The sequence below is a fragment of the Ptiloglossa arizonensis genome, chromosome 7, assembly GCF_051014685.1.
Source record: "Ptiloglossa arizonensis isolate GNS036 chromosome 7, iyPtiAriz1_principal, whole genome shotgun sequence".
NCBI lineage: Eukaryota > Metazoa > Arthropoda > Insecta > Hymenoptera > Colletidae > Ptiloglossa > Ptiloglossa arizonensis.
Window position 1 is genome coordinate 11,852,618 of NC_135054.1, and position 10,467 is coordinate 11,863,084.

At 32.8% G+C, this 10,467-nt stretch overlaps 3 protein-coding genes across 3 annotated transcripts in view; 2 read left to right on the forward strand and 1 right to left on the reverse strand.

Moving 5' to 3' along the window:
• Nucleotides 1–3,710: 3,710 nt before the first annotated feature.
• On the reverse strand, nucleotides 3,711–7,259 carry Eff (ubiquitin-conjugating enzyme E2 eff). Its single transcript, XM_076315544.1, has 6 exons — nucleotides 7,101–7,259; nucleotides 5,604–5,667; nucleotides 5,354–5,385; nucleotides 4,735–4,812; nucleotides 4,548–4,653; nucleotides 3,711–4,406 (listed from the first exon to the last, which is right to left on the reverse strand). The coding sequence occupies exons 1-6, from the start codon at nucleotides 7,122–7,124 to the stop codon at nucleotides 4,267–4,269; spliced, it is 444 nt and encodes a 147-aa protein (XP_076171659.1). The 5' UTR covers nucleotides 7,125–7,259; the 3' UTR covers nucleotides 3,711–4,266.
• Nucleotides 7,260–7,970: 711 nt separating this feature from the next.
• Nucleotides 7,971–8,660, forward strand: LOC143149639 (uncharacterized). Its single transcript, XM_076317208.1, has one exon. The coding sequence runs from the start codon at nucleotides 7,971–7,973 to the stop codon at nucleotides 8,658–8,660; it is 690 nt and encodes a 229-aa protein (XP_076173323.1).
• A 909-nt stretch (nucleotides 8,661–9,569) lies between these two features.
• The window catches only part of Jvl (javelin-like), a 140,894-nt gene continuing 139,996 nt past the window's right edge, over nucleotides 9,570–10,467 (forward strand). Inside the window, exon 1 of the mRNA XM_076316296.1 lies at nucleotides 9,570–10,133. Coding sequence (XP_076172411.1) covers nucleotides 10,089–10,133 — 45 coding nt within the window. The 5' untranslated portion in view covers nucleotides 9,570–10,088. The remainder of the gene's footprint in view (nucleotides 10,134–10,467) is intronic.

Consider the following 10,467-nt stretch of genomic DNA (forward strand, 5'->3'; position numbering starts at 1 on the left):
GCTTGGTCGGTCGTTTAAATTTTTAGACTTTATATTACGGATTTATGTACGTTATTCGTCACTTGTTCCTGAATTCTGGAAGAAATTGAGTATCGTTATACGTGCATTAAGAAATTTCTTATATTTGTGTATAATTTTTATTATTACTGTTACATACAATACAAGTTTAGAAATATATGTATATATATACGTAAATATGTAAATAGTCAATAGTGTGTCAATATTGAAGCATCAGAGAAACAGACGATTGATTATATTTGTTGAAGCAAACGATTTTTAAAGAATATATTTCTTACAATAGTTTCTACGATAGATTCAACTCGTTATCCGTTAATGTTGGACTTTAATGGAACATTTAATGAATATGACCGAAAACCGGATACGAGATTGTAAATTCTAGAAACTTTCTACTGCTTTCTTTATAAGATTAGAGATAAAGAAGTAATGTTCAGTAAGCGCGTATTGTAACGCTGTCGTAATACAAAAATTCCAATTATAGTTCCTGTCGATACGTATTGAAATTTATGTAAAGTTATAATTACTTTATAATATTTTGTGCATTAAAAATTCTTGAACGTTGAAAAAGATGAATGTCATCTTTTTAAAGCCAAACGGTGCAAGTAGGTCACACTGTCATCAACGTTCTACATATGTATAAAGACGTACAGTGTCTCTTTTTTCGTACAAGACAAAATAAAAATACGTTTCTTGAAATTTAAAACATTTTTTGAATATCAATCGTATGTAAACGAGTACTATAATTTCACGAAGAATGTGAATTGACGTTTCACCGTCAACTGAGATTTGTATGAATATCACAAGGTTGTATAATGAAAACAATTAAACGTCATCTACATACTTAAAAAATACAAATGCTCAATGCGCGATAAGAAAATTGTTATTGACAAAATTATAAACACGAGTTTAGTGGAGTTATATATCGAAGATTATTGTTAAAAATATATTGTTATTTCTTGTAAGTTGCATCGAGAAAATATTGTATCGAAAATATCTATAAATTTCTGTAAAACAATAAAATAATAAAACTATTCAAAGATACCCACACCTGGAAAAATATCTAAGGACAAGCGCTTAACCAATGGTAACCAATTGCTAATAAAATATTATCAGTGTGATTTTAAATTTAAAACGAAGAAAAAAAGAAAAGAAACAGTTCCTTTTTTTTCACTCGTACGATTAAAATAAATGATCGTCTTTCGTGTTTCTACCCTTTGTAATAGTTCAGTTACACTAATATTGTAGCGTACTAGCAGACTTAAGTTTTTCCATTAATTGCAAATATTTAAAATAACATTTACTTTTTAATTCGTTAACCGTTATAATGCAACCATTCAACCACTTAACTAATAGTATTTCAATGACTCAAAACGTTGATGTGGTCGTAAATCCATATTGAAAAAACCAACTGATCAACTCACTACAAATGCAACACAGGATATCTGTCCTGGGTAATTGCACGTAATCAACTTTGTGATCCAAACGGACTATATTTTATTTGCATTTACACGATAATAAAACATCGATACTAGTATTAATATTTAGTGCCGCACACGTGAACACACGTGTTTGGTAATACAATTTATATTAAACTGTTCGAAAAAACGAGCGATAAAACTAATTGAACGAATCCACCTTTTAATCGCAAAGTTTCGTCATAAGCAAATTTAGAGTCGTAGATAAATTTTAATTAGATTCTTGTCACAGTTTGATCCCGTGTAAGAGTTTCGACATCACTTGATCAATTGAAGGCACACTTATCTCCGTCCCTAAGTACGATACTTGAGCGGGTTTCTGCTGATGCAGCGTTAAAATACGGTATAAAATACAGCAGTCAAGAATGGCCAGGGCAAAGGGAGGAAAGCATTGCCACTTTCACCGGTCCGCAATATTTTTTCAACGTATCGTCAGATTCTACATAGGATACTATAGCCGCGTTCGTTCTTCGTGAAAGTCTAACAAAGAAGTGTGTCATTTTAGACGTACACCGTACACCTTGAGTGCCGGTCGCACGAAGTTTCTTTGTTTGCCGTAAGTTTCTTTTGTATCGGAAACCAATACTCGTAAAACTTTACATCAATCGATTACGACAAGGGTAATTCTATTTTTTCCACGGCTTTTCATGGCTTAAAAGTTTAACAACTGAAAAAGTATAGTGCAGACAATTGGATCGTTTACTGTGCAAGTAGTAAACTTTATTTTAAATCGAGAACGATACATTAATAAGTTTGATTAAATGTTTCTTCAACTCGATTATCGTCGATGATCGTGGTTAGAAGTGATTAGAACGTTCATGGCTTATCATAATGTGGAGTTTATTATTAAAGGGCTAATGCTAAAATGTACACAAGATACGTTATTAAAAATGTTCATTATTGCGATAGTAATAATTAATTACACATGAGTAGTTTCCTTCTAATAGAGGTGAACGATCATCAATTTTTTCGTGGCAAATATTTAAATATTTGATTTGCCGCGCGTTTATTTCGTAATTAAATTACAGCAATACACATTCGTATGAGACAAAATCGACATTAACAAGTGATACGTCGTATTAAATACTAATCGATTTGTCTTTTCTAGGCTTCATATTCGCTCTGTGAGCTTCCCATATTTTAAGCACCGACTACATTCGAGACTTGATCGTTAACGCACTTTTCACCGCTCGCAAGACCAAATCGTTTTGCTTACTCTTTAATTAAGTGACCATCTTTACGATGTCCCGGAGTTTATTCATTATCTAGATTTAGAAACCGAAACACTGGTAGCACCGTCGACGGGTGCATCATCGTTAGATTATTTTAAACAAACTAATGATAAACAACTCGTTGCCATGTTAACAACATGCCCTTCCATCTCGTGGAGTTTGTATTATGTAGGATAATTTGAGACCTCACTGCGGTCCTTTGCAGCCACAATATATGAAAAATATAGCATTAAAAACGTATCGCGGTATTCGGTGACTAAAGTCTATTTAACGATTAATTTGTTCACGTGGTACAGGAGTTTGCAATGTTAATAGCGAAGGTACGTATTTATATTGTGGATGAAAAGGAAACTTAAGACAAATTCTAAATAATAATAATAAAAAGTTATCGCTTAAAGAAAAAAAATTTACACGCAAAACAATAGTAAACGCATTGATTTAAGTAAAATATAGCGACGGGCGACATGTTAATTCGCAAGGTACGACGCATGATTTTACTGATAATATAATGACGCACTAATATAAAATGAAATCAGAGGATTTTACAAATCCATTATTAAGCTCTAGAGCTCATTGAAACAGTTCTTATCTATTCCGTAACGCGTTTTACGTAAGAATTCAAAAAAAATGTAATTCGCTGTCATCATTTATCGATAAATAGTGACATCGATGACTATACTTTTCATGAGTAAAAATAAAGCCGAATGACGTCAAAATCATGTCATGAGAAAGTATGAATGACTTTAACTGATACTAGTATCGTACAGGCCCATAAACGGCAGGTACTTGTGTCGCAATCAGATAGATCACACAAATTTTCTGTTGTATACTTTAAATACCCCAAATTGTATAGTCCGATTTATCGATTAACGATATGCATAATTAAACTATTACACACACACAGGAACCAAACCACAAATTTCGAGTTACTCGTAGAATTTGTTAGATAGGTAAGGAATTTTAATAATTGAACAAAACATACAGGTATAGTTTTAGTAGTATTTATATATAGCCCAGTCTTACAAAAAAGTGACTGCATCGTTCCAAGGGACGGGCAAACATTGCTCACTTGCGTTAAAACTAACAATTGGTGTGCTGTCAGTTCAAGGTTTTCGTTTCACTGAGAAAGTAGGTATATAATATTACGGTATTATAAGCATAATAATTAGAAATTAAACTATTAAATTCAAATACAAATCCTACTTTCACTCTCCTATATTTTACTTCCATTTTTATTTATGAAAATCAAAGCGGACATATTTCTTTTTTCTTCTGATTTATATATATAATATTATGTGACCACCTTTAAAATTGCCTCAATTGCCATTGTGGCAACGTCTCAATATTCGCAGGCCTTTCAGGACGAAGGGAATTTCAGATTGATCACGTTTGTCTGAGCATTCTTCGAGCCCAAGTACTGGCTTAAGTTTAAAAGTAGACGAGCCATAACTAATTTCAATCGGTGCTGATGCATAAGTGGCAATAGGCTGGGGCTGCTTGTTGGTGGCTTTTAGATGTTGAAGTCAACGGAGGTTGGCGCATCACATGGCATACTTGCGCGTCCATTCACGTGCCAATTCATTGTACTTCTCCCTGTCAGTTTTGTATAACCTTGCTATCTCTGGTACTAGAGGATCATCTGGATTTGGATCGCAAAGTAAGGAGCATATTGACAGTAACACTGAAAAAGAGAATTTTTTATGTAATACAGCCACTACAGCCACCACAGCTTTTTTAAAAATAATATTAGGATTGTTTGGTTAAAATTTGTTTCATTGTTTTTTTACAGAAATTATATTTGTAAATATGTATATATATATACCCTTTGATATGGTGAGTGCTGGAGACCATTGCGATCTTAAAATATCCAAACAAATACTTCCATTACTGTTAATATTTGGATGATAAATTCTAGTTGTAAAAGCAACCTGTACAAATAGACATTGAATTAGTATACTACTCATATATTATAGTATTATAAAATATTACTTTACATTCAATTTACATACCTTAGGTGGTTTGAATGGATAATCTGTGGGAAAGTGGATTGTAAGGAAGAATACTCCTCCTTGATATGGACTGTCAGGCTGAAAATAATATTTACTCCTAAATATATAGTAATATTTAATTCTAACCACCTTAAGCATTATAAAGATTTTGCTAATTTTCGTAATAAACAGATTTATTTTTCACAAAATAAAATGATTTAAATTACATTTTATTATTCAATTAATTTACAACAATAATTTAAAAGAAAACAATAAAAATAATTGAATAATTAAGTGCAAAAACAAATGCTTATGATACTACATAAATATTACAGTATGTTAATACTGTCCATTTTAATAGAAGTAAAACTTAATTATAAAAACTTATTTAAATTATTAGATTAAACATTACATGCATTTGTTATATTTTTGAGATATCAGTCAGATATAGTACAACATAAATTCCATTATTTGGAAGTTACCTTTAAAGATCAGAGTGAAAGCGAAGATACTTGGAAATAATACTGACAAATTACATTTAGGCATATTATATTAATATATTTTCAAGACATGTGCAGTTTTAAATCGATAACTTAATTAATTCATGTAATCAAAAATATTAAAATCAATGTATACTTACTGGTCCCATAATAGTTGCTTGCCAGTGAAATACTGAAAACAATTATACAATTAAATGTAGAAATTATATTTCATTATATGTTATTATTATTATTGAATGCAAAACTAAATAATAATTTATATCTAAACACAAAAGTATCAAAAGTATGTGTTTCAGAAATGATAAAGAATCAGAGATAGATAAAATATAATATCATATTATGATATATAATAAAAATTATGATTTTATATTCTCTAATAGAAAAACTTACAATCATCTCCAACAGGACCAGCAGAGCATTGCGCCGGTGGATCTCTACCAAGGTCCTGAAGTTCCTAAAGAATAAAAGAAATTTCATTAACAATACAAGTATAAAATGATTTAATGAAAATTTATGGGATTATATAAATCTTAACGAATGAATCAAATACTTTACAATTCTTCGGTACTTTTATTCTCAACAAAACCATATATGGCATTTTTAGATATGATTTTTTAAAAATATGGAGATACTTTACAGTAATATTCTTATTTCATGTGTTGCATCATAATCCTTTAGGTAAAGAAATCTCTACACACATGCATACAATATGTGTGTGTATGTGTATATATGTATATAGATTATATACATATAATATGTATATAGATTTAAATGAAATATAAAACATTTAAGGTACATGTAAACAAGATGTTCTAGAACATTCTTAAGTACCAGCATATCAATTACACAAGAATCAGACAAATCTTTTGATATAATACTGTAAGTATAGGAATAAATTCTACCATACTCTGTATATTAAACATCCTAAAAACATTCTGATTCATCCATACACAAAGTATCTGTGGATCATTGCTAGGAAACTAAAGTAAAGGAAATTTAATTTAAGCATAACAAATAGAAAATTGCAATGATCAAACAGAAGACTTAAAATGATATTATACCATAATATGATATATTATTACATGATATCATTATACATAATGAAAGCAGACCATGGTATATGTAAAGTATAGGCATTACTTATATTACATCGCAGCGGATGTATCAGTATACAAGCAGAGTACGAAAAGAAATGTAACGTAACAACTTGTAGTATTCGATATGATCATTTTGAGCGTGATACGTCTAGAGTTTTCCATTTCTTGATTTCTCTATTACAAATGATGGTGCGATTGAAAAATATTATAATGACTGACAGGCCAGATCACTGGCATGCGTCATGTACTATCAGTCTTGAGTGATTCACTTTATCTCACTAATGTGTGCTATAGCCATGGTGAAAATCACGGTATGTATTGAAACAAATAACCAGTGGTCACTGAAAAATTCATGGTGGCATCTTTTTCCACATGGACTCTGAATACACTAATGAAATTTTTGTAATTTCTGAGTTATCTATAGCTCCAAGCATACATGTATATGTACATAGATGTATGTAACGCACGGTTTTACGTTACTTCCGGTAATTTATCGGTTAGCCACTTAAATTTTTTTTTAGATTTTCACTGTCACCGTAGCTACATCCACTGGCACAAAGTGGCACTGTGCTGCGTGCGCAATGCACTGTGTCGACATAAACGCGTACGCAAGTAAATCAAAGCACAATCGAAGAATGCAAAAAAACGGGGAAAAGCCAACATGATTTTCAATGCTGGCTCACATTGCTTCACTGCAAAATCGTTAAGGGCGTTCAACTGCATTCAGCACACATCACATCAACACCCGACTGTCTTTGTACAATACGAACACCGCTAACCATCCACGTACCTTATTAATTCGTTTTAAAGCCATTTGATGAACTGTGTGTTGATATTAACTGGCTGAAAACCAGACAGCGATAGCCGCTAGCCGAAGATCTTTGATTAGGGATTGCAAGATGGCTGCCTTCTAAACGTAGTCCTACTGCGTTCGTCAAACCAGACACCATAAACTTACTCTTCCAGTATCTCTGCCATATTCAAGTAAATTATTCTCAATTGTGTCTGTTATTATTTGAAAAGGTAAATTTTATAATACTAACATTTTAAAAGAAAATTATAGTTTTGTACTTTTTCTTAAATCTTTTATTGTGAAATCAAGTCAGAGCCACCACGGATTTCCTTTTATCGGCAACTAGTGGATTTTTAACATTATACTTCCCTTCGTCGATAGATGTCGCGATGAAAGGTATGAACTATTGGTCAATGCGCGCAATGAGACGTATTCTGTTCTCATATACTTCATATATATGTATGTAAGAATGCTCGTTGGGATTCATGTTTACATCAATTCAACGATGACCGCACAAACTTTTAATATTTTACGAAATTACTAAATTACATACATTTATATATTTGATAAAAATAAGCACAGTATGAAATGTAATTTAAAACGATGAAAATAATATTTCATATACGATTTAAAGAGAAAACGAGAAAAAGGAATGTAAATTTTGCAAAACATTTGCACATGTTATCAATCGGTTTCAAAAAGAAAACAAAATTTTCCCTTGTATCTGTATTAACTTCGCTTTATACGTATGATAAAACAAAACAAACATTTTCGATACCAACTGTAACACGAGGTTAGATAGGGTCAGAAAATTAACAAGTATCATCGTAAAGTAAATTTTCGATATTTTCGCAATAACTGATTTCTATGGCTGAAGAGAAATTGAAGGTGAAAGGATGTTACTGTGTCCGTCAAAAATTTCAGAGGCAGCGGCAAAGAAAGAAAGAACAGGGTAAAAGGAAGAGACAAACGCTGGTTTATAATCCAGAGGAGGAAACGTACCACGAACCGTATATGAGAGATTTACGGAAGGAATTGTCCAATGTGTCTATATTGTGTGATTCGAAAATCGAAATGCCGTGGAGAGATATCGCATTACCAGCAGCTGGCATGAGAATTCGTCAAGAGGTTTCATTGACTCCTTTAAGTGACCGCCAGGGACAAGCTGACGATGAAGATGTCGGAATAGAACCGACAAAAGAGGAATCCCCAGGTACAATGGCTCTGCCATGGAATTTTTTGGTGATCACAGAAACCGTACAGTCGAAACTGGCTGATGTCGAGAGTTGCGACTCCACGTTAGAAATTCCATGGAACGATCTCGTACTCGAGAAACCAATAGAAATACGAGCACCATCGGAAGAGGCTTGTGCCACTGATGACGTCGAAATTCCGTGGAATGACATTTTAATACCGCGAAATATAATTATCGAGTCGCAGAAAAAGAAAAAACATCCATCTTCGAAGTATCCACCGCGCCCGCCGTCTGACATGGGATACACTAAATACCAACAATGTTACGCGCATGTCGGCGGTACAATGAGATCTACTGTCTGAGAATCTGGACAAAATTTTCATCTTTTGATACCCATTTGAAAATACATTATTTTATTTATTTTTAATGTGATTATACGTAACATTTCAGTTGAATTACGTCAATAATTTGTATTGAAAAAAAATATATACACAACTATTTTATTAAAAAACATATGGTAAAATATACATATGTATATGTATTAAAGTATTAAGGCTTCCGCTTCAATAAGAGATCAGATAATAATACTGATGAAACATTGGATTAGTGTTCCAAAAGAACGATCAAATGTCTCAACTGTTTTAATATTCATAACATTTTTCAACAGTGAGTGAAGTAAAATTATATCGTATTCACTCACGTAAATAAATAGACGTTAACATTATTTAAAATAATGTATGTTGTATATTTCGAATGCGTATGACTATCAAAGAAAGCGTTAAATATAAAGAAATTTATATTTTATATCTGATACTCTATAATTATCTGTTCGAAATTATCCTACATTTCAAAATTTATAATCATAAAATATAAAAAAGGACCCCTATTATATAAGTCTTCACGACTTCAAAGGCACTCGGAATTTCTTTTTTTTTGAGTTTATTTTTAACCGATCGAAGTTATTTGGCGGGTATTTCGCACCAAACATGAAAATAATATGCTGGAAAGGAACACGAATAAAAGTTTCGTCAAGTAAATACATACTTTTTAGAATTGTACTCGTATTTATAAGCAAAGGCCGATACATATGTACGTAAAAAGTTGGTAGAAAAAATGAACAGAATCATTATCGGAGGTTATATTACCGGCAAAGATCACGTTGTAATTCCAACGCATTGAGCGGTGGCGCTAGTGTCACCAAACACTAGTCGCCATGATTATTATCCGCTTGGTGATCGTGATTGGCGGCAGTCGGCACTTGCCAGTAGACGCGAACGGTAGTTTGTACGTGTAGCAGTTCAGTCGAAAACTGCACATTGAAAATGGCGTAGTAAGGTGGTATAATGCTGTAATCCGTATCATACAAATGCACCGTGATAAGTTTTAAACAGTGTTCGGACGTTTGCTATTTGACTTTCCGAGCATTCGTAACGATACCGTCCAATCAAGAGCATTGTGATTAATTCGATGGATCATTTTTTCTAATACCAGCGTGAAAAGTGTGTGGTGTGTTGGTGACTTGTACTGTGATTTGACAACGGATGTGTTCGCGTTCCTTGTAACGTTTCGTGGCTTAAAGGAAGCGCACAGTCTTCGTGAAGCAAACGTGATTCGATCTTCGAGTGGGAAATCCAAGGATGGCACTCGTGTTAGCGAGAAATCGAGAATCTTTCCTCGTGACAGCTTGACGACCTCGACTCCAGACGAGTTCAAGATGGCGCCACCGGCATTTTGACACTTGCCCAAGATCCGTCAGCTGGATTTTACCACCATCCCGAGTTTCGTCTATTATGAGCAGAGAATTTTACGTTCCTTGTGCACCTTACACTTATCAGGTAAGAAAATTATATTCCGTTAATCTTTGCACATATGCCACAGTTGTACGACGGTGTCCGGTAATTATTGCTTCTTGCTTTGCCATGTTTTCTAAACGACAGCTACGAATTGTCAATTTCTTCCGGTAACAATGGAATGGTTTTATTTCCTCCTTTTCCATAAGTAAGGTTTTATGACACACAACTGTGTACGGAGTAGAAATTTTGGAAATAAGTCCTTCGCTATCATGGATGATTTAATTCAATTCCTTGAATTTTATGTTCTTAATGTAAAAATATCGTAAATGCTCGTTTAGCGTACGTTGTTATAATTCTACGAACTTTGAACAGAAGC